Source organism: Physeter macrocephalus, chromosome 19, assembly GCF_002837175.3.
Source record: "Physeter macrocephalus isolate SW-GA chromosome 19, ASM283717v5, whole genome shotgun sequence".
In the NCBI taxonomy this organism is placed as follows: domain Eukaryota; kingdom Metazoa; phylum Chordata; class Mammalia; order Artiodactyla; family Physeteridae; genus Physeter; species Physeter macrocephalus.
The window spans coordinates 4,405,689-4,428,445 of record NC_041232.1 but is presented as its reverse complement, the minus strand read 5'-3'; the positions used below and the strand labels follow the sequence as shown (position 1 = coordinate 4,428,445).

Below are 22,757 nucleotides of genomic sequence, written 5' to 3'. Positions count from 1 at the left end.
GACCTCAGAGCCAGGCAGCCCTGGACAGGAATCACGTGACCCTGGCTAAGTCACTCCACCTCCCAGCGCATAGGTCCTTTGTCTGGAGAACGGCAATAGCTCATCTACGCTCTTGAGGTGAGAACTGAGGGAGGTGAGGCCCGGAGCCAGCTGAACGGGGAGAGTCCAGGACCTCAGGCAGAGGGGCCAGAGGAGCTGCGGGGCAGGCATGGCCAAGGCTTGGACAACCCCAAGGACCACAGCCCAGCCCGCTCACTACAAGCTCTTTATTAACAAGTTGATTAAAAAAGAAGAGAGATAGAGAGGTGTAAAAATACTTTTTTTGGAGGCCCCAGGAAGGGAAGGCACTGTCAGAACTCACTTGGCCAGGAAAGGCAACAGAGCCAGAGGCAGAAGGGAGATCAGGCCTTCTGGGGAGCAGCCGGCCCACCCAGGGCGCTGAGAGAGGGAAGGCTCGGGCCTCAGACAGGGAATGTGCAAATGCCGAGGCCCCGCAGGGAGTGATGGGTTGAGGGCTTCCTGGAGGAAGCCCTGAGCACCGTGTTCCCCTGCGTTGGGCAGACACGCGTGTCCACGTGAGAGCCAGTGTCTGCACGCAGCTTACATACACAGAGAGGAAGGAGGAGTCCCCCGACAGGAGCATCCCAGAGCTTGAGGAAAAAGCTTTGAGAAGCCTCTGGAAGCTTGAGGACAAGGGGAGAGTCTGGCGGCTGCTGTTCCCCTCAGGGCCTCAGGAGCCCAGACCCTCCTGCCGATGCTGGAGGACCTTGATGACACTGCCGATGCCATCCTCAGGCACCTGCGGGCAGGTGGACAGAGGGAGGGGTCAGGGCTGCCCAACTTCCTGGCCCAGCTGGGACCACCTCCTGCCACCCCACTCCCTCAGCGTCCCTCCAGGGGCCCTGGCCCCAGCCAGCAGCGCTCACCAGGGCATGGTCGAAGTTGAAGGTACTGATGTAGTAGGCGGAGATGTCGGCCGCAGCCAGGGGACCTGCGATCTGGGCCACAATCCCACACTCATCTGAGGGTTGAGGAGAGGTCCATGTGGATCGCCCTGATCCCCTCCCCCACCCCGGCCCTTCCCAAGCCCCCGACACACGAGGTGCAGCCCTCACCGAAGCCCAGGGGCTGTCCGCCGATGCGCACCATCCTCCACAGCTCCCCTGAGGAGCTAGTCAGCAGCAGGTCACTGGGGAACCTGGGGAGGCAGGTGGGCAGTGGGCAGGGCACCCCTGTCCCATCCTTGCCCACTATGAGCTCCCTGGGCAGGTCAGCCTGGTGACCTCGGAGTCTGACGCTCTACCCCCTCCCTCCCTGGGGCTGGCTTAGGGCCTGTGGCCCACCTAGGGTCAGGGGTCACATACTTTTTCTGCGTTTCAGCATCCATGACAATGGAGATGTAGCCCTCAATGAGGGAGAAAGCAAAGAAGGTGATGGAGCTGGATCCAGGACCACCGGAGGCTGCCTCCTTAGGGGGACTGGGGAGGGAGAGTAGGCTCAGGTGCTCTGCCCACTCCACCTCCCCACTGGCCTCCACACCTGGGAAGGGGCTGGCACAGCTGGCCCTGGGCAGACCCTCCTGTCCCTGGGCCACTTTCTCCCCTTCCAAGCGCCCTGACCTCCTGCTGGTGTAGGTGGGGATGGGGGAAGATGATGAACCCTGATTGTGCCAAAGACACAGAACCCAGGGCCGGAGGGCCTGCCAGGGCACAGCTCAGGGGTGGCTCTGCCCACACCAGAGGGGAGGGCTCCAGCTGCGGCATCAGGACCTTGCCTGAACCTCAGTGCAGGACACATATGCATCACAGGCTGCCAGGAACCCCAGACACAGAACAGGGCACAGAACCCGTAGAACCAAGGGATGGGTGGAAGGTGGTGGGAAAGAGCACGGGGAACAAGGTATGAAGACAAAGAGACGAACGCAAACAAGGCCCACCTGTGCGAATAGAAGAGGACATCAATGAGGATGGTGGCGATGGCTGGCAGCGTCTCAGGGTCCAGCGTGAGGACACAGAAACGGTTCTCTGGGCTCTGGATGGGATGCACCGTGGGGCTGGGCCCTGCTAAGGAGGGACAAGGTGGTGGCGGGTGAAAGGGCGACTGTGGGCTGCGACGCCCCCTGGTGGCCAGCCAGAGAGGAGGCCTGGGCTGGGTGCCGGATCACTGTCTACATGCAGGTACCTGCCTGAGTTTTCCTGGCCCCATCTCCCTATCTTATGAGAGGGTCAGTGTCAGCTGGTCTCCCTAAGCCCACAGACCCACCTGCACAAGGGAAGGGGCCCAGTGGGAAGAGGAGCCCCTGCCCAGGCCTGGGTGTCAGAGGGCGGCCCTCACCATGTTGGGCACGGGGAAAGCCGTTGCTGGAATCATCCCTGGCAACGGGCACAGGCTCCCCGCCCACCTCTCGATAAATGTCGAACTCCTGGGCCAGCGTGTGGATCACCACGGACAGGTCCTGCTCTCGCACCTGGGCCACAGGAGATGGCACAACACATGGGTCCCCAGGCACCCATGCCCACCCTGCCCCGCACCAGCACCTGCAGGAAACTCACCAGGATGAAGTCTGTCTGGTAGGTGGACAGCATCAGCACTGACACGTGGTGCTCGGCCAGCGGTGCAATTACGGAGCGGGCGATCTTGGTGACCCCAGCAGCCTGCACTGCTGCGCCACTGTGGGATGACACATTCAGCACCAGCCACGTGGCCTCGGCCACTTGCAGGAACTCAGATGGGGGCAGCTCTGTGGGGCAGGGGGCACATGCCCAGTCAGGGCCTACGGGGCTGGACCCTGCCCTCAGTTTCCCTGTCTGAGCCTTGGAGGGCTCTACCAAGGTCAGATCAGGTCTGGAGACTGGAGCTGTCTTCCTCCCCCAAGTTCTGCTCGTGAGACCTGCATGTCTGCAAGGACTGAGAGGTGCTTCAGGTGTTGGCCTGTCAGGGATTGAAACTTCCCAGTTAAGATTGGAGCTCCAAACCCAGACAGAGGTGGGCTCCAATCCCAGCCTCACCATTTACTTTTTGCTGACCTGGGGCAAATGACTTAACTTCTCTGAGCCTTAGTTTCCTCCTCTGTAGAATGGGATGACAGTATTCTGTGGGTTCACAGATGCCTTATACCACATGGCACCACCAGGGGGAGCCAGCAGACCACGTTGGCTGGGGGATGCCCTCCTCTCTGAGCCGACCCAGACTTTTCTGCTGCCCAAATAGGGAAACTAAGGCCTGAAGTGGCGCTATGCGGGATGGACCAAACCCCAGTTCGCTGGCCTGAGGCTCCAGGCCTGTCAGGATGGGTCAAGCTGGCAGGAGTAGAAGGCAGATGTCAGCTCCAGGGACCAGGGAGGGACCAGGCTGGCGTCCAGTCCAGAGCAGGGGCCACAACCAGGCTGGGTGCTAATCACCCAAGCACAGCTAGGAGGCCGGCCAGGATCCTGCCCTGGGCTGGCTGCCTGCATTCCTTCCCCAACCCTCAGACTCCTGGAGTCGCCAGACCAGTCCGGGAGGGGGTGACCCACACCAGGGAGAGAAGTCCAAGGATAAATAGTCCAAAGGGAGAAGGGGGTGGTGGTGAAACAGCCACAGGAACCCGATTCTTGCCCCAGAACTGTAACTGAGGCGCTGCTGCTGGCCTGTGGCTGCTAAGTGTCCTCCACACACAGCCCCATTATAAAGCCCTCGTGGGACCCTATAAGATCAGAACCATAACTATACCCACTTTACATAAGAGGAAACAAACAGCTCAGAGAGGGGAAGTGACTTGCTCAAGAGCACACAGCCAGTGAATAGTAGAAATGGATTAGAACCCAGATCCATCCTCCTTCAAGGCCACTCTTGCGACCTTGGATCCTAGCATTCAGTGAGAATCTCGCAAAGAGCGCAGTCTCCTTCCCCTACTCCTCCTCCCCAGCCCAGCCCCCACCTTTGAAGCCCTCCTCGTCCACCATGAGCGTGTAATCCTCGGGGGTCTCCGTCAGGCTGAAGAACTTGCACCTGGTTGGGGGGCGGGGGCATCTTCAGCCTGGGTGGGGCGGAGGGGGCGGGTAGACCCCCGCCGGGCGCCTCCCTGCCCCCTCAAGCCTCAGTTTTCTCCCCAGGACAGTGGGGTGTGTGCCCCATCTCCGGAATTGCGGACTCCTTTTCGCCTCCCCGACCTCCGCAGGAGCCCCCTGCCTCTCCATTCCGGGAGGGAGGAGAGGCTCACCCGCGGCGACAGTCCCGGGGCGTTGGACCTTGGGCCCCCAAGACCAGCCCCTCTGACCCGATGGGAAGCATCTGGAAAAAGCTCCCCGCGGTCGCCAGGAAGGAATGCCCCCACCTGACACCACTAGGAGTTAAGCATTGACCATCCCAAGGCTGTTTGCGCCTTAACCGGCCCTGGGAGGGGGCCTCACGGGGCCGGATAGGCGGCGGTCCCAGGGAGGGTAGGCCCAGGCCGGATGGCGGCCGGGGGCGGGGGGAGGGAGGGTGGCAGAGAGGGCTCTCCCCGCCTGCTGCCGCTGGCCCCGCGGCGGTCCTAATCTCCCGACCCCGTCCCAAAGCGACAGTGGAGCCCACCCCCATATGTGCCCCGAACCCGGGCGCGCACCGGCTTCGGCGGGGCAGGAAGAGCAGCTTGATGAGCGGGTGGGTGTAGAGCCAGAGACCGGGGCGGGCGAGGCTCAGAACCCGCACCCGGTGCTCTAGGATGTGCAGCTCCATCGCTGCCCTCGCGGAGCCGACCCCGCAGCCAACCTGGCCCAGGCCGTGCTGGGGGCGGGTCGGTGGGGGCGGTGCCGGGGGGCTTAAAGGAGCCGGTGGGCGGCCAAGTCCACGCCGCCAGCTACGCCAGCTGCCTGACGGCCACGCCGTGCGGAGACGGACGGCCAATCCAGGGTGGCCACGCCTCCTTCTAACGCCGGAGCCACACTCCTCTCCTTCGAACCCGCCGAACTCCGCCCCTGCTGCCTCCTCCCCCTCCTCAGTGGTTCGGGAATCACCCTCTGACCCCACCCTCGGCGAGTCCTCTCGGCCCGGCCGGTGCCTCCCCCCCTCTCCGGGCTCCGCCCTTTCCGTTGGGCGCCCGCTGCGCTGGGGTCCGGAGCCAGTGGATTCTTGGGGTCATTTCTGTCCTTGGGCTTGCATCTGGGCCTTATGATTAATTTCACTGAGCCTTGGAGGGCCACAAGATGAACCGGGGCTGGGCTGGGACAGAACGGTGCCCCCAAATCCGTGGAACACGGAGGGGTGGGGTCCACTGTGTAGCTCAGGCGAACCTGTGGTTCTCGGCCAACAGTGTCCTGGCGTCTTTCCCCCTCCTTCCTCTCATGGCTCAGCATGGTGCAGGACCACCAGAGATGGCTGGGGTGGCGGAGACAAAAGTCCCCCAGCAAGGGCTGTCCAGGACTGGTGTTGATACGTACACCTCTCTGCTTTGTGAGCCCTGTCAGTGCACTGACAAGGTGAAACCTAACCTGGACTTGGTGGCCCCCACATCTGTTCCTCTCACCCAACTTTCAGAAAAGGGAGGGGCCCAGCCACCTGCTGTGGGGTAGGGAGCTGAGGGTGGCCAGGCCTAACACTTGGCCAAAACTCAAACTTTGGGGGAACAGAGCCATGCATCTGGGGCTCACTGGGTACTCAGCTCTCAGCAGAGACTTAAGCTTGCAGTCATTAGCAGAACTTACGTGGCCTGAGCACATCTACACTTGCTTCATGCCCAAGCAGGCCCCCCCCAGCACTGGCAGACACCCCAGATCTGAGGCTTGTTAGTGCCAACTTGGGCTCATTTCAACATTAGGGCTGGGCTCTGCTCAGGCCTCTTCAGGTCTACGAAGACCCCAGTGCGGAGCAGGCACCAGCACACCTAGGCTGGCTCCTAGCAGGATGGAACACGCTCCAGGGGCCCTTGCCTGGCCCGAGCGTCCGCAGGCCTCAGATGCAAGGCTTTGAACCAAACAGGTTAAAGCAGGCTTCAGGTCTGATTGGGACCCAGCAGGCCTGAGCAGGCCTCCTGCCTGCTCAGGGGCCTCTACTGTAGGTGGATGGAAGTGGGGCAGCACCTTTCCTGCTGGACTCTCCAGCATGGTGGATCCCAGTAGAACACTGAAGCCACCATATCCTGGCCAGTCCCCTGGAGGGCCAGGGGGAAGGGAGTGTCCTCTAAAGCTGAGTCCCTCATCTCGTTGATGGCAGGTGCAGATGGGGTAGGGAGCCACAGGGGTGAGGGGTAGGAGGTAGGAGGTGGATGGCTTGCCCTGACAGGTTCATGCGACCCTTGACCTCCTCAGGCCTCAGTATCCCCAGCTGTACCAGAACAAGATGTTCCAGGCCGAGGCCCTGCAATGCCTAAAAGCTCCCAGGGAGGCTCTACTCCTCTCTCTCCCCCTTCCCCCATGGCCTGGCCCAGCTTGGTGGCCTGCCAGAAACAGCCACTATTGTTTGACTGGAAAAGCTGCTTCCTCAGCAGAAGGGGGGGGCCTCTCCCAGGGACACCCTGTCCTCGCCCTTGCTGATCATCAGTTGTGACCATAGTGCCTGCATGGGTCCTCGGTGGCAGAGTCCGGTCACCCTAGTCAGGAGAGGTAGTGAGGGGCTCTGGATACAAATCTGGATCAGCTTCATCTTTCCCACTCAGCTCCTCTGTTTCCTCATCTGTAAAATGGGGATAATAATAAAGCCTACGTGATCAAACACGTGACACAACCAGTGCAGCCAGGCATATGCTAAGTGCTCAGTAAATGGCAGGCGACCTTTTATCACAGATCCAGATTTCGCCCCGCACCCCTCTAACTTTGATGGAGGCCTGGGCTGAGCATGTGAGGGCATTCATGATCACCCGCCCTTGGCACCAGCACCTGACCCAGAATGAGCACTCAGTACCTTATTGGGGTCCGAAGTGGCATCCAAGCCAGCTCTTGGAGGAGGAAAAGCATGAAAGGACCTCCTTAAGGAGCCTCTCCCCTTCTGTGATGGGTAGGCATCAAAGCCTGGGAGCAGGCCCTGCTTTGCCCCAGCACATATACATAGCATGGTGACCCTCATCCATGGCAGATGGTAGCCACGGGGCAGAGGGGATGGAGTAAGGGGATACAGGGGCCAGGAATAGGGGCTGGCCCTAGACCTGGCATCTCCTCTGGCAAAGGTATTTCTCAGAGAGGTTCTAGTGCTGGGCTGTGACCAGGATGGGGGGCTCTGGAGGGTGTGCGGAAGAGATGCTGAGCACCAGGGTTGGCAGCCCCTTCCCAGTCCCTAGCTGCACAGCAGCTCTCTATACAAGCGTGTTTATTTCTGTACAAAACCATGTTTCTATTTTACACAAAGAGCACCCCACCCTTTTCCCCTCCCTTTCCCCTCACGTCAGTGCCCTAGCCCTGGGGAGCATCCCCCCAGGAGGCGGGTGCTGAGTGAGGCCCCACCCATCGGCCCTCACTTCTGCCTGCCCCAGCTGGGCCGGCCCAAGCTCCACTCTGGAGAAAATAAATAAGGAGGCTCAGGCAGAATCTGTGCTGGGCCAGCTAGACTCTGCCACCCAGGGGCCAGGCAGCCAGGCCCTCAGAGCGTGGGCAGGCCCTGGAGTGTCAGTCCGTGAACCGTGTAGGTGTGTGGAGACCCCAGCCCAGGGGCCTGAGCTGCCAGGGTTACAAGTAGGTGTCCTCACTCTCCTGGGACGTCAGGCTCTCCTGGGAGCAGTGGTAGGCTGAGTCCTGGGGAGCTGAGTCTTGGGAGTCCTGGTAGACCGGGTCCTCTGGGGGCACATCCTGTGGGGGACATGCATCTCCTGCAGCAGCTGCCACCTTGGCTTGACTTGGGGTCGGGGGCTTGTCCCGCTGCCCACTCGCCTTCGCCTGCTTCCGTTGCTCCTTCTGGACCTGCTTGGGTGGCTTGTACTTGCCTTTGGAACCAGGGAGGGGGGCATCTGGGGGCAGGCGGATGGACGGTGAAGGTTGCAGAGTGGGCCACGGGCCTGGCTCTGCCTCCAGGATGGCCTTGGCACCGTGCAGCCTGGGTGGAGAGCGGCACTGCAACTCACCCCGGGTCTCCTGCCAGCGCCGCAGCTGGATGAGGTGCTCACGCTCTATCTGACGCTCTGTCACTGGCAACTCTACCACCTGTGGGGGCAGTGACAGGCGGGTGGGCACCAGGAAGAATCTTCCCTTTCTGCCTCCCAGCCTGGGCCCCTGCTCTCCCCCAGCTCCCCCAGCCCTGGTCACTAAAGGCTGACCACAGGAAGGGTGGCGGGCCTGGACCCTGTGGTGGTCACAAGTCCCAGAAGTGAGTGCCAGGTGAGCCAGGCACTTGAGACCCACTGCCTCAGAGGAGAAAGCTCATGAGTCCACTTGCCTAAATATATGTCACCTCATTACAGCCCCAGAGAGACAAAAATCCACAAAAGAAAGAAAAAAAAGCTGGGACTTCGGTGGTGGTCAGTGGTTAAGACTTTGCCTTCCAGTACAGGGGGTGAGGGTTCGATCCCTGGTCGGGAAGCTAGATCCCACATGCCTCGGGGCCAAAAAACCAAAACATAAAACAGAAGCAATATTGTAACAAATTCAATAAAGACTTTAAAAATGGTCCACAAAAATAAGAAAAGAAAGCCAAGGCCGTGGTTGTAGGGCCAGGGAGGAGGAGGGTGGTGGGTTGCACCTACTTTCATTCCCTCGAACCTAGGCCTCTCTGTTCCCCCTCTTCTTGTTCAGACAGAAGAATGGGGTCTGTCCACACTGTTCTGGGCTGCTGAGCACAAGGCCTCAGGGGTAGAGGGCTACCAGGCCCCCCCGCCAAAGGGCCCTCAAGTCTTCCCCTCCCTCCCAGTGGCGAGGGGAAGGTGTGGGCTGTACCTCCTGGACCAGGAAGGCCTCCTGCATGATCTTGGGGCTGAGGCTCCGCAACCGCTCAATGGTCTCGTACTGGCCTTGGCAGGCTTTGAGCTTCTCGGGGGAGCCCAGTGCATGCTTCAGCAGCACCAACCCCACCCGGAAGATGATCTTGACTCCTGCATGGGGGAAGCGGGCAGTGAGTGCAAGGGAGCCTTTAGAGAGTTTCTCTGGAAATAGAGGCCTCCTGTGGGCTGGGCTGGGGGCAAGGGTGCTCCCCCGAGCCCAGCCCCGGTACCTTCGCAGAAAAACATGTCCCAGACACGCAGCACGGAGCTCCAGGGCAAGGTGCGCGAGAAGGCACACATGAACCACTCTGTCATGTAGAGCAGCGGGTCGATCTTCTGCTGGCTGAGGTGCTTGTGGGCCACGGGAGACACCTTCTGTAGCAGTGAGAAGAGGATCTCCCCATCCAGCTGGATGGCCTCCTGGGGGGACAGTGAAGCCACAGGGCCATGACCATGGGCCCACATCAGCCAGGGCGGGAACTACGCCCGGCCCCAGCTCCAGGCAGGCATCCATTCGTTCCTCAGGCGGCTAATGTTGCAGGGTGTCAAGCTCATGCTGGGTGCTGGGATACAACAATGAGCAAACCAGACACAGCTAAGTCCCCCTCATGGGGCATGTCGTGCAGAGGGCCAGACAGACGTGAATTACAGAAGCAATGAGACCAGAGGGAGGGGAGAGGGAGGGGGCTAAGTGACCAGAACATGGCAGGAACAGGAACACTGGGGGAGCGTGTGCCGGAGGTGCCACCTGTCAGAGTCAAGGACAGCTCCGGAGGGCTGAAAACTGAGGGAAAAGTAGAGTTAGAAGTGGAAGGAAAGGGGCAGAGGTTTAAGCCTATGACAAGGCCGAGGCAGGGAGGAACTCAGTGCACTGGAGGAACAGCGATCCTGCCCAACAGCCTTGTGGCTGGAGGCAGCGACGGAGGGAGTGTGGGACTGATGAGGCTAGAGCCTGGGAGCACTGACCCTGGCAGGCCTTGGGACTTCAGCCTGAAAGCAACAGAAGGCTGGGAAGGACTTAAGCGGGGACAGGAATGGCTTAGAGAGTTAAGGCCTAGACAAAGGGCATCCAGGCTGGGGCGGGTCTGAGGCCAAGGCCCAGGCCCAGCAAGTACTCACCAGTTTCTCACTGTAGTAGCCAGGCAGGTACTTCTCACAGATCTGCACCAGGCACCAGAAGGCTTGCTGTGGGCAAAAGAGACGTGAGGCCTTGCTGCTGGCTGTTCCCTGCCCACCCGCCGCTCGCCCGTCCGAGGCCTGGTGGTACCTCAGCAGGCATGTGCATGAGCAGGACGGCGGCGATGGGCGCCTGGGCCTGGCAGTAGCCCTCCTCAGGTCGGTACAGTGTGTAGGCCTTCAGCACACGGAATAGGTCCTGCTGGCTGTGGAGAGGCCAAGCGGGGCAGGAACGACAGGTGTGACTCTGCCACCCACTACCCTCACCTGTGCCCCACCAGATCGGACCTGTCTCAGAACTGCACTTCCCTGGAGAGGGATGTGACCTGATTGTGGTCACCAAGGGGTCAGTCTCCCACTGTAGCACATCGACTCTCACCTCCCCATTTGACAGGTGAGGGCAGCGGCTCAAAAAGAAAGCAGGGGTCAGGGCCAGGGCAAGATGCCAGATACAGGGTAAGGATGTGCCTGGGTTGGAAGTGTGGGCCCCTCACTCAGCAGCTGTGGCCTCTTAGCCAGGCCAGCTTTGTTCCAGGTGTCTGTCTTGGTCCCAGGGCCTGGCCTGCCATATCTCTCCTCTCCTACATACCCTCTGCCCACCCAACTCTCTTCTATCCTTCTTTCTCCCCACCAAAGCCTGTTTCCAGAAGAAGGCCAGGCCAGACAAGCCCTAGCACTTTGGGGAGTAAATGATGAAGTTGCCCTAGACGTAAGAGGAGAAACTAAGAGGACCCATCAGACTCAAACCAAAGAGGAGAAACAAACAGTGTAGTTTGGGGCCCCCAACTCCTGGGACCCCAAGATACCCTCAAACTCATTTTACCTCCTCTCTCCCTCTGAGGGAAAGGGCGAAGAGCCACCTCCAGCCCACAAGGCCCAGCCTGCTCACCCGTGGCCCCCCCGGGACACAAACATCTCGTGGAAAGGGAACTGCCGGTGCAGGTCACGCTCAATCACATCCAGCCACTTGGGGTCCCCGGGGGACATGTCCAGCTCCTGGAAGCAAGGTCAAGAGCATCTCTTAGGAGTTAGGGATGGCTAGGAGGATACAGCTGTCCCAGGTTTTGGAGGAGCACCCACCACCACGGAAAATGTCCACCCGATCCCATCAGAGACTGGGCCTTCCCGAGGACAGGTCAGAAAGCTTGGGCAGGGGCAGAGACAAGCGGAGCAGAGTCCTGGAAACCCTGACGGGTGATCCAGGATCCAGGAAGACCAGTGTGGCCAAGAGTGTCCATCATAGCTGTGGCTTGAAATAACCTCTAGGCACTTCATTCAGGACTCAGACACCTTATGTTACACCCTTAAGATGGAAGGCGACTATCAAAGCAATGGCTACCACCTGGAAGCACCACTCCGAGCACCGTTCAAGACGGCACCCGTGGGCCTCACTGACTGTCCTCCTCAACCCCCAAAAGACAGGTCCTATCATTACACTGTTCACAGATGAGGAAACTGAGGATCAAAGAAAAGCTACTTGCCCAATGCCTCGTGGTTAGAAAAACGGTGTTGCTGGGCCTGGAAGCCAGGTTGACTCAGAGCTGTCAGTCCCAACTCCTCTGCTGCCCATGTCCCTGTACAAGTGGTGCCACATATTCAGGAAGGGGTGTGTGTGTGTGCCCTGCTGCACTGAGCACTGTAATGACACCTGTCAAACCATTAGCCTTGGAGCCATCTCTGGGTGCTGGGGTTTCAATAAACTTTTACTCTTTTCTTTGAACTTCCATGAGCATTTTAGCATGAGTTCCATTTATAAAAACAAAGCTACTACACACAAAACAATCACTACTTGGTCATTTGAAATGTTCTATATCTTGACTTGCTTGTTGGTTACATGGGTATTTACTATTTGTCCAAACTCTGAACTGCATGGTCAAGATCTGTGCATTTTACTTTATGTAAGTTCATACCTCAACTTTAACCAAAGAAAGAAAAAAATCAACGGGAAGGAAACCTAGAGGGCTGAGCAGGGAAGCAGACAAAGTACTCATAGCCTGCCATGCTGGGCAGTGTCAGGCGAGGCCCCCAGGAGGAAGGCTGGGTCCTCAGCAAACACATGGATGGGCATAGACCCAGGTCCCTGCCCAACAGGTGACTTATATAAGTCCCTTTTGCCTTTTGTGGCCCCTCTGTGGGGGTGTCCCAGCATTGAAATACAGACCCTCGGGTGCCAGGTAACTTGACATGAGAGAATAAATACTGAGAGAAAAAGCTGATGCAGTGCTGGAGGCTGGAGGGTGGAGGGAGGGGCCAGGTGCTTCCACGGAGGGCCCTGGAGCAGGCACATGGCTGAAGAGGTGGACGTGCAACATGTAGGGCCCCGCACACCCTCAAGATAGGGGCCTGTGTGTGTCCTATGCACCCTGCAGGTCAGGCCCAGGGCTGGATACTGTCTGAGTACGATGCAGGTTTGCTTTTGTCGGAGGGAGAGGAGGGTCCCACAAGTTCTCCTGAAGGTTCCAGTGAGGTGGGGACCTGGGAACCCAAAAAGTCAGTTGCTAGGATATGCTCGCCGGCTACCTCAGCAGCCCAAGGCACTCAGCCACACAGGGGTGGGTGAGAAAGGAAAAGGTGTAGCTGAAGGGCCTGCAGGGAGAAAGGGTACTGGGAATCAAAGGCAGGTGTGGGCCACTGGGGATGATGCAGCTACTGCAGCCCCCAGGGAGCCTGCAGGTGCTGGCGCCATCATGAAGTGAAGCCAGAGAAGAAAACCAAGTAAGAAAAAGCCTGGAAGGTCCTACCCTGCCTAAGGAAGAAGAAACAAGTAGCAATTGCTGAGAAGAAGGAGCCACCAGGGGCTGAGGAACCTGCCCTGACAGCTGAGGTTGGGGTCAGCCGCCTGGGTCTGCGGGGGAGCACAGGAGCAGGATATGCTGCCACCACCAGCCCCATCACTGCACCCTTGCCTTTGGGCTCTTGTGTCCACAGCAGCCAGAGGGAGCTTCTCATCCCCGTCCACTTCTTCTTCGTCACCCACAGGCAAAGTCCTTCCAGGTGTGTTCACAAACCACTGTTCTGGCCCCCAGGACTGCTTTGGGGACCCACCACTCAGCTTCAGAGCATCTTGAAGGCCTTTCTTGGCAAATCTACCTCCTCCCACAAGCAACCTTCAAGACCCCACAGAGGTGGTCAATTCCTCTCTGGATGTACTACTCCCCGGACATGTAAAGCACACAGAACTCCGTGCTCCGCTGCTCACACAGGATGAGGTCACGTCTGCTAACTGTAGAACCAGGAGGCTAACTGGGCCACCCAAGTCTCGGCTCTCATGCCTGTGCTCTGGCAGCCAAAGGTAAGCTATGGACTTGGGGTGAGACTCCCACCCCTGAACCTCCCACTCTGCCCAGAATACAGCCCCCTGAAATGGAAGAGATGGAAGACTGGAGTCCAGAGGCCGCCTGAGTGGGGCACAATGTTGGTGCTCTGTGGGACAGTCCAATCGCCCTGATTCAGGTCTGACCCCGGCCAGACACTCCACCAACCCCCGATCCCCCGGGGCCAAGTGCTGCCAGCAAACAGCTCTCACCTCCTCCAGGTCAACAGCAGAAACTCTAGGCTGCCCTGCCTACTCTTCTCAAGGAACAGGTTTGGCGGCACAGGAGCGTTCACTGAAGCATAAAGCGTGTCAACAAAGAGCTGGTGGCCGGCAGCTCTGTCTCATTGCCTGTCACCAGCTCCAAGAGCCTGGGAGATACCCTGATGCCTGGGGCCAAGTCTGGCAGGTGAGCCGGGGCAACCCCAGGGAAGCCAACTGACTCCCCTAGTTCCCTAGAGGAGCAGGCTAGAGGAGCTGCCCAGCCCACGTGGGCCCCAAGAAGCCCCATGAATGGAGGAGGTGTTCTTCACACTGGCAATCATGGAGCCAGGGGGCAGCAGGAAGGGAAGGCATGGCTTCAGAGGGTAACCTCTCTGACCCGGACTGGCTCCTAAACTCTAAGGATACTGGTTTGGCTCTGCCATCCCTAGTGCAGACAAGCCCCTAAGCAACACAGGTGAACCATGTCTAGCTGGCTTGGACAAGGCAGGAGAAAGAGTAGAGGATGGGAGGCCAAGAGGTGTTAGGGTTCTGTGGCCCTGCTGGGCAGGCCCCCAAAGGCCCAGAGCACAGGGCCCAAGGCAGTCTGGGAGGTGGCCCACTGAGTCCAAGAGAGCAAACCTGGGTGGTTGTCAAGAGGAAGCGCTGGAAGTGGGGGGTTTCAAATCTGTTCATCCCACTGAGGCCTTCTCAGGGCTGGAACCTCAGATGAGCAGAGCCCCCAGGAGTCACAGACTGACCAGGCCTGGCAGTCAGGCTCTTGACAAGTGATCTCATCAATCACTCATACTGCTGAGGTCCAGGTGAGCACACAGAGGATCACTGCCACGCAAAGGAAGTCAAGAGACGAGGAAGGGAGGACAGGGTGAAGGAAGGGCAACTCACGTCAAACTTTCCAGGGTTCTGCTGCAGCTTCACCTTGCCTCCTGACAGGTATTGCCAAGCACGGCCCCGCAAAGAAGGTGGGATGCCCTTCTGGCACCGCAGACGGATCTGAAAGTCAAAAGGAGGGCTGTGCTTATGCATCCCGCTGGGCTGCTCCCCCAGAGGCTGTGTGCTAGCCCACCCCTTCTGCTGGTGCTTGTCAGGCCTTCAGTGAGCACGTCAGCAAGAGCCGAAAAGGGGAGAAAAGAGGACTTCTCCCCTGTTGCTACAATACTGCAATCAGATATGCTGTCACCAGGTGATGGCAGAGTCCCCGTGTTCCCTGGTCCAGTGATAACACAGGTATTCTTTTTTTTTTTTTTTTTTTTTTTGACCATGCTGTGCAACTTGTGGGATCTTAGTTTCCCGACTACCAGGTATTGAACCCGGGCCCTCCACAGTGAGAGTGCAGAGTCCTAACCACTGGACCGCCAGGGAAGTCCCCAACACAGGTATTCTTGAAGTCTACCACAGGATTATGAATCCCCATCACCATTTTCTGAATCAAAATGGAACCATACAAGTTAGAGGATCCCCATGGGATGTCACCAGGAAGGGATCTGCACAATGTGGAACACAGCTCAGCCACAGGGCGAGTAGCTCACGAGATGACCCAGAATGTGCCCAGACACATGGCCTGGGCACTTTCATGGGAGTGTTTAAGTGTTTAAGCAGCTGTGTGGCAGGACACATCCAGCCTAGAGAAAAGACCTCAGCAGAATTCAGAAGGAAGATGGGAGCAGATCAAAAATGGCTCCCTCTTTGTTTGGTCAAGAATCCCCTCTCTTCTGCTCTCCCTGACCCTAAACTCCCAGGATTATCAGACCGCAGCCGAGGCAGCTGGCCTGGGTACAAGTCCTGATTCCAGCCCTTGCTAAATAAAATGGCACAGGCCTTCCCCACTACTCACAGCGCTGACCTTAGCCAATCACTTCTCATCAACAGTAAGATCAAAATGATAACATCTAGGATTCTATTAGAAGTGGGGTGGTGGCGGGGGGCGGGGGACATGCCTAGCCTGACACAGTCTGTATTCAATAAATGATGGCTTCATCTCCACCCCTGCAATCCCAGGAGGATGCCTGACACAGAAGCCCTGGGCCTCGGGCTCGCACCTAACTTCCTCTCACCTGGAAACCCCCTCAAAGAGTCCCATTGGAAGCTCTCAGAGGAGGGAGCACAGAAATCCTGGGCTTCCTGATGACCAGCACAAACAAGGAAAAACTTTCCAAGGGTCAGAGAGAGTCAAGAACCAGGAAGGAGACAGGCAGACAGGCTGAGGGCAGTAGGGAAAGAGCAGAGTGGCTGGTCATAGGAGCCAAGTTGAGCTTCTGGGACTGCCTGCCAAGCGGGGAGAGGAAGGGAGCAGAAGGAAACTGCCCCAGACTCCACGAACAGTTTCCTGCTGCTGTGGGACAAGGGTCTCCTGAAGGAAGCCGCTTGGTCTGGGCAGGCTTTGGCAAAGGGAGGCAGTATGGCCCAGAGCCACAGGCCCTTTAGGCTCCCCTAGGGCCAAGCTCAGCTGGAGCCAGCCCCCACATATCACAGCCCTATCAGGCTTGGCCTGCCCCAGGGGAGCCCAGGAATATCTTCAGTCCACTAAGTTCTCAAAGAGGCCGCACCCTCACCCAGGCCCAAGGCTGGGGAGGTGGGGATGGAGAGCCAGGAATACAGCCAGCCTTTCCCACTCTGGCCTCTGGAATCCTCCTCAGCGCAGGGGTGCTGGAGATCATAATCTCCTCCTTAGGGAGGAGGCAAAGGTGGGGATCAGCAATGATAAAGCTAGAGACAGTGCTCAGCAAACAGAAAGCACAAGGGATTATCATTATCTGAGGTAAGGCCTTGGGAAAGGAGAGCTCTGATGACAATAGTGTGAAGCCACACCCAGCCTGCTGAACTCCAGGAGGGCAGGGCCAAACTTTGAGCAGAGCCCTACAGGGGAAGACAGAATTCCAGCTAGAGCCTGCCTCCCTGCAGGGCCTGGCCCCAGTCCTGGGGACTCAGGATAAGTGCAGTGGGTCTGGATCCACTTCCTGATGCAGGTGTTCTCCTTCCTGTGCCACAACTTCCTGACCACTGCGAAAGCCTACGCCTGCGCAGCAAGGCAGTAAGAGCTCCCAGGGCCAGCATGGCAGGAGAGAAGCAGAGGGCTAGGGCCTCTGGGGAGGGTAGGGTGCAGCCTCCTGCAGTGGCCCCTGCTGGGCAGGAGTAGCCTTGGCCTCTAACCACAGTGCCAGGGAAGCAAAGGGGAAGAGGAAGTGATGCTGGCTGCTCTGCTGAGAGGAGCTCCCCAAGGCTCCCCTCTGGAATCCCCATCTGCGAGGAAGGCTGGGGCGAGAATTCCACAGCCATCTCCCTGCCAGCCGCTAGTCACCACAGCAGACAGTGGAGAGGGAGCTGAAGCTCAGCGTAAAAGCCTGAGGGCTGAGGAAGCAGGAAAACTGACCCCAGAGTCAGGCAGGAAGCAGTTGAAGAACAGCTGCCCTAAAAAAATATTTTTTTTAAAGTGAAAGTTTTTCTAATAAGCAAAAAATGAATGCCCCAAAGCCCACATAGAACAGCAAGAAAGAGCCCTGGCCTGGGTGCACCTTTCCTCCCATGGGCTCAGGGCTTTACAGTAGGAGCCTTGCAACAGGATTGTCATTCCCACTTGACCAGGGAAACTGAGGCTGAGAGGGTGAAGTGACTCACCCAAAGTCACACAGCTAGCCACAGGCACGAAGAAAGGAAGGCCATGGGGCTGGGCCCAAGCCCTTATGTGACCTTTGGTCCTGGGCTTTCTGCGAAGCCCTGCAGCCAGCTGTGCCAGCCTGGAGACCAGCATGTCAGCAGACAACAACAGGCCAGCGGGGTCACTGTGCACTGGGTACTTGTGCAGAGAGACCCGGCTGTGGGACTGTGGACAGGCCTCCGCTAGGCCAGGGAGACAGTAGACCCTGCTGAGGTAGCCAAGAGTATCAACACATACATGTGGTGGGCAAGGATGTTCCTAAGGGGTGATAGAGCTAGTGCCTAAATATAGCCCACTAGAAAAGGACCACAGGGTATTTTCATTTTTATAAGACCATTAAACTGTGAGGTTACTTTTCTTTCTTTTTGCTTTGTCCAAGGGGCAAGAGGGAACTCATCAAATTAATCTAGAGGGTGAAGAAGGCCCCTTATTGTGGTGGTGAAGAGTGCAGGCACTAAAGTTAGACTGCCCGGGTTCAAACCTTGATTCTGTAACCATCCATAAAGTGCGGATACTACCACCACCAATCCCACTGGGGTGTTGTAAAGATTATCCAAGTCAAGTGCCCAGCACACTGCAAGTGTTTAACATACATTGGCTATTATTAGTATTATAAAGTCCTCCCTGATAGGTGGTGAGCAGCAGTAAGGACTTCCCCCAGGAGAGCTGGAAGAAAGCTGCCTGACAGGCTTTTGGCTAAGAGCGGCTTTGAAGTTTGACTCCAGGACAAAGTTCTGTGAGAGTCTGAAGTCATCTGGGAGGACCAAGTGAAACCTGGGACCTGCCCTCCAGCCAGCTTCTGTCCCCATTTCCAAGCTGGCAGGTGGGGACACCTAAGGCAGCTGGTGGTTGGAGAAGCTCCTGCTCCTCCAAACTGATGCAACTCCTCCCTCTTCACTTCCTCCCCCAGCTGTGACTCCCAGCCTGAGGCCCAAGGCCAGGACCCTCACCTTTTTGTGCTTCTTGGCCATCCACTTGTCCCAGTTGTTGAGCATGTCCAGCCATTTGGACTCCCTCTGCCTCAGCACCTCCAGGGGGACTTCCTCTAGCCTGTGGAGCAGAGGGCAGGGCCTGTCAGAGGTGCCAAGAGAAGCAAAGGCCCTGGCTGAGGCCCCCTCCACCAGCCTGGTCAGTCTCCATTCCTCCCCCTGCCCTCCATCCCTGCAGTTTCCTTTGGAGCTGCTATAACTCATGGACATCCTAACACAGATGCGAGGGAATGCAACCCCCTCCCTGGAAGGCATAGGTTGGAGAGACACTAGGTTCAAGTGCTCACTCCCCCAGTGCATCAAGGGGCCAGGGGTCACCGTGCCTCTCTGGGGCAGAGGCCTGAATGCCTGCACCTGTGCACCACAGCAAAGCATTCCCATGCTCGGTCTGTCCCGATAAATAAGCCTCTTCATAGGGCCAGCATGCAAGGTTCAGAGCTGGATGAAAAAACTAGTCAAACAAGTACAGAAATAACATGCTCACCTCTGCACTCTACAAAACTAGTTACTCATAGTTTCCCCAATTACGCCCTGGCCCTTTCCCACCTCTCAAGCTTTGCTCATGCCAGTCCCTTGGCTGGAATGCTCTCTGAGTTGTCTCCACCTATCAAAATCCTAAATACACTTCAAAGCCCCATCAAATGCCACTTGTATTTGTACATCTACTAACTATGCAGTTGTCACAGCTATGCAGGCATTGTTTTAGGGCCAGGGTATCTGGCCCTAGAAGCACTCCTAGAAGAACTCCTGTGACAAAAACAAACTCCCAGCCCTCCTACTGGCCTCTGAATGCCCGCTAGAGCTGGTGGGGAAAACAGCTCAGCATGAAGACCCACGCCAGGCAGCACCAAAGCAGCTGAGGTAGGCTGAGGCGAAATCCCTGGCTTAGAGGGTGCTTCAAGTGAGTGAGCTTCTTCCAAGGAGTGAGACCCTGGAAATTCCTGAGTTCACGTAACTAAGGGGCAAAGAGAAGAAGGAGACTAGTGTTTGTAGGCTGCTTCCTTATTTAGCCTACAGAGCAATATTGGTAAGAAAACAACAACGAAAATAATATATACGTGCACTTCTCTACACACACATACACACTCTCTTAAAATTATTTTTAAAGTAGTGGATTATGGATCTTTTAAATTTCTTTTTTGTGTCTTTTTTTTTTTTCAATTAAAAAAGTACTGACATTATTGAGAGGCAAGATACCAAGGGAGGGTATATTGCTTAGAGTCAAACAGCAAATCAGTGGAAGAACCCAGACTCAAATCCAAGTCAGATCCTAGCCAAGTGCCTGCACTCAGTGCTGCCTGACCTCCCAGGAAGGAGTTGAGGCACTCAGGCAGCTGGGAGGAGGCTCGCAGGAACAGGACATGGTGGGGCTAGAGTTTGGCCCAGGCCTTGATTCTCTGATTCTCTTTCTACCGGAAGGAAATGCACTGCTATAACTTTTACTGGTTGGAAGAGCAGAGGGAGGGGCCCTGGCAGAGCAAAGGTCCCCAGACACAAAAGGGCAGGTCCTCTTCTTAAGCGTTCTTTATCTGGAGAACTGCACAGGCCTGAGAGCAGCCTTGGAGCTGAACAGCCAAGGAGAGACAAGAGCCTTGGGCAAACTTGGCCCCCTCTACACAGGGACACAGGCTACCACCCTCTGGAACTGCTGACCCTCTCACCACCTACAGACAGAACCAGGGCATAAGGATACGCTCCTTCCTATCCCTCCCCATAGGAGAAAACCTGAGACCATACCTTTAGATCAGATAACTTACAAAGGAATGTAAATTATGCACGTCTCTGGGCAGCCCCCAAAACACCCAGGGAGCGGAAACCAAAGGCCCAGCATCACAGGCCAGGACCCTCCCATCACCTACAAAGTACTCACACAAGTCAGGGGATGAGCTTTCTAGCTGACTAAACAAAAGGGGTACCCACACTGAGTCAACAGGAAGTGCTGGCAGTTATGGATGTGGATAATATCTGATCCAATCACTCCCTAGAGCAGATGAGAAAATGGAGGCTCATAAGAGGGCAAGGCTTTCGCCTGAGATTACCAGTTTCCAGAGAATTCCCATCTGATTAAATATATGCCCATTTGATACCTCAACCCTCCAGTCTGTCTTTATTGATAAGATCTGACAGCAGGGCCTCAGAGATACCCATTCTCCCAACTACAAATACACAGGGGAACACGTTCAAGTTCGGTGTTCTTTTAAATGATTCCAGATAACAGCTTTGGCGGTTTCAAAGCCCCAACATCAAACCTCAAACCGGAATTTCAAATGGGTACAAAACAAACAACCATATTTCCTGGATTCTAAGACACTACTGATTTTAAACTACACCATTGATTTGGTAAGATCTGCTCAGAAACAAACAAAAAACCCACCACTGCTTTAAATGTACATGTCAATTGAAAGATCCATTTTGATTTTTAAAATCTTAAATTGGGAAAAATTTGAGGAAATATGGTCATTTGAGTGCCTTCTCCTCCAACAGCAGAGGAGTTTAACCCACCAGGAGAGGGTGGGAAGGAAGACACTGGAGGTCCGGAGGTCTGGTTGAACGGAGCACTCAGCACTTTACATGCTCTCTAACTACAGGTAAACTTCTCTTTACATACAGGATGTGCGCCTGAAAAGCTGCAGGCTACCCATTTTTTAAAAAATCAGAAGGTTCACATCCCCTTCAGTCTGGTCAGTCAGGGTCTCAGAAGGCATCTGATCAGACTGCTGTCTGATATAGGAATCCCTTCTACAACAGTCCCTTGCCCTCTCTGAGGCTGTTTCCCTATACGATTGGATGGCCTGCATTGTGAATTGACCCTCAAAAGATGCCCAGAAGGGAGCCGTGAGATGGAGTTGGGGTCTGGGTATCCCTGCAAATGGCATAATGGTGTAGAGGCCCTGAGGTGGCTTCCTCCTAACAGTGGGGGGAGAGCATGAGCCAGTTTCCAGTGACAGGGAAGCTGACCAAATGGCAGTTTAAGGAACCAAACAGCCCATGGGGGATGCTTCAGGTCTGAGAGTTTCACTCACCCTTTCAGAAAACTCCTCTGTCCTTAAGGTGACCGGAAGGAGTCTCTGCAACCAAAAGAGCCTAATGAGAACAGTCTCTAGTGGCCCAGCCTCTGCTGGAACTCCTCCAGGGATGGGGCCTCATTATCTCTAGGTAAAGCCACCCTTACTGTTGAAGTTTTTACTGTTAAAACTTAATTCCCCCAAATTTTCCTGGTATCTTCTATCTATAATCTCAATATCCCCTTCTAAGGCTGCACTATTCTCAGCCAGATCAGCCCCATACCAGGCACACACGTACTTATCCCTTGTCACCCACCCATCCCTACCTGGAATGCCCTTTCCTCTCCCCTCTCCAAGTCACAGCAACACTTTCAGGGCCCAATATAATAATAAAAATGACAACTTCAACAATAACAGCAGCAATAGTAGTTACCGTCTGTACATCATTTACTATTTACCAACATCTTCCAAAATACTTATATATATCCATTTTCTAGAAGTAGAATCCAAGACTTAGTAAAGTTAACTGCCTTGCTCAAGGCCATGTAGCTGTATTCAAACCCAGGACTGCCTCACTCTACAGCCCAGGCTTCTGACTGTGTACTATACTCCTCTGCCTGCAAAGATCAAGCCCTTAGCTTCCACGCAGCCTCCATGCCTGCCCACATCTCAATGGCTGTCCTCCAACCTGAAGACCTTCATCCTGACCTAGAACACCATTTCTCAAAGTTTTTAAACTGAAACTCCCAGTAAGAAATACATTTTAGACTGAGACTACACACACACACACACACACACACACACACACAATACATTTTATGAAACAATTTACTATTACATGTACTAATGCACCAGATATTTTCAGTTCAATTTTTATATTATTCTTTTTTAAAAATTAATTTATGTTTTTGAATTTATTTTATTTTTGGCTGTGTTGGGTCTTCGTTGCTGCAAGCGGGCTTTCTCTAGTTGCAGCGAGAGGGAGCTACTTTTCGTTGTGGTGCGCGGGCTTCTCATTGCTGTGGCTTCTCTTGTTGTGGAGCACGGGCTCTAGGCACACGGGCTTCAGTAGTTGTGGCACGTGGGTTCAGTAGTTGTGGCTCACGGGCTCTAGAGCGCAGGCTCAGTAGTTGTGGTACACGGGCTCAGTTGCCCCGCGGCATGTGGGATCTTCCCAGACCAGGGTTTGAACCTGTGTCCCTCACATTGGCAGATGGATTCTTAACCACAGCACCACCAGGGAGGCCCTACATTCTATTTCTTTTTTCTTCTTCTTCTTTTAATGCTGGTCACAATCCCCTAAAATTGATTTCAGCACTAAATCACTAATGAATCAAGACATGGTCTGAAATGAGCATTTCATTACAACTTGATCATATTGCTCAGCACTGTCCCTCCCCAACTGGACTGGGTCTTGAACTTCTGTAACTCCCACCATGTACCTCACAGGTGTTCAACAGATGCCTGCCTGGTTTTCTCCATGACATCATTATTTTCATCTGTATTGCCTTCAGGGCTACAAGCCACTGCTGCCTAC

General features: G+C 55.9%; 2 protein-coding genes across 5 annotated transcripts in view; both read right to left on the bottom strand.

The window, feature by feature from the left end:
* Positions 1 to 251: 251 nt before the first annotated feature.
* CASTOR1 (cytosolic arginine sensor for mTORC1 subunit 1) lies at positions 252 to 5,281 on the bottom strand. Of its 3 annotated transcripts, none has more exons than XM_024120841.3 (9): positions 4,586 to 5,281; positions 3,920 to 3,990; positions 2,553 to 2,740; positions 2,335 to 2,467; positions 1,937 to 2,063; positions 1,365 to 1,478; positions 1,116 to 1,198; positions 927 to 1,021; positions 252 to 799 (listed from the first exon to the last, which is right to left on the bottom strand). In XM_024120841.3, the coding sequence occupies exons 1-9, from the start codon at positions 4,696 to 4,698 to the stop codon at positions 731 to 733; spliced, it is 993 nt and encodes a 330-aa protein (XP_023976609.1). In that variant the 5' UTR covers positions 4,699 to 5,281; the 3' UTR covers positions 252 to 730. The 3 variants fall into 3 exon arrangements, with proteins under 3 accessions (XP_023976609.1, XP_007128715.1, XP_054936620.1); XM_007128653.4 differs by having other exon boundaries at positions 1,937 to 2,060; XM_055080645.1 differs by lacking the exons at positions 3,920 to 3,990; positions 4,586 to 5,281 and having other exon boundaries at positions 1,937 to 2,060; positions 2,553 to 3,809.
* A 1,962-nt stretch (positions 5,282 to 7,243) lies between these two features.
* Positions 7,244 to 22,757, bottom strand: part of TBC1D10A (TBC1 domain family member 10A) — a 30,841-nt gene continuing 15,327 nt past the window's right edge. The window contains exons 2-10 of one of the 2 annotated variants that reach the window (XM_055080397.1): positions 21,239 to 21,283; positions 18,177 to 18,276; positions 14,457 to 14,564; positions 10,926 to 11,032; positions 10,128 to 10,242; positions 9,980 to 10,045; positions 9,091 to 9,280; positions 8,817 to 8,971; positions 7,244 to 8,087 (exon numbers count right to left, since the gene is read on the bottom strand). In XM_055080397.1, the coding sequence (XP_054936372.1) occupies positions 7,617 to 8,087; positions 8,817 to 8,971; positions 9,091 to 9,280; positions 9,980 to 10,045; positions 10,128 to 10,242; positions 10,926 to 11,032; positions 14,457 to 14,564; positions 18,177 to 18,221 (1,257 nt within the window). In that variant the 5' untranslated portion in view covers positions 18,222 to 18,276; positions 21,239 to 21,283 and the 3' untranslated portion in view covers positions 7,244 to 7,616. The remainder of the gene's footprint in view (positions 8,088 to 8,816; positions 8,972 to 9,090; positions 9,281 to 9,979; positions 10,046 to 10,127; positions 10,243 to 10,925; positions 11,033 to 14,456; positions 14,565 to 18,176; positions 18,277 to 21,238; positions 21,284 to 22,757) is intronic. The other variant, XM_007128654.4, reaches the window with a different exon arrangement.

What these genes read in the sequence shown, in the direction of transcription:
- CASTOR1 (XM_055080645.1), bottom strand. Translation starts at nt 3,011, where the DNA reads ATGGTGAGGCTGGGATTGGAGCCCACCTCTGTCTGGGTTTGGAGCTCC. An exon ending in GTCCTCTTCTATTCGCACAG is followed by an intron (nt 1,479 to 1,936) that starts GTGGGCCTTGTT and finishes CTCCCTCCCCAG; the next exon opens with TCCCCCTAAGGAGGCAGCCT. An exon ending in GATGCTGAAACGCAGAAAAA is followed by an intron (nt 1,199 to 1,364) that starts GTATGTGACCCC and finishes CTGCCTCCCCAG; the next exon opens with GTTCCCCAGTGACCTGCTGC.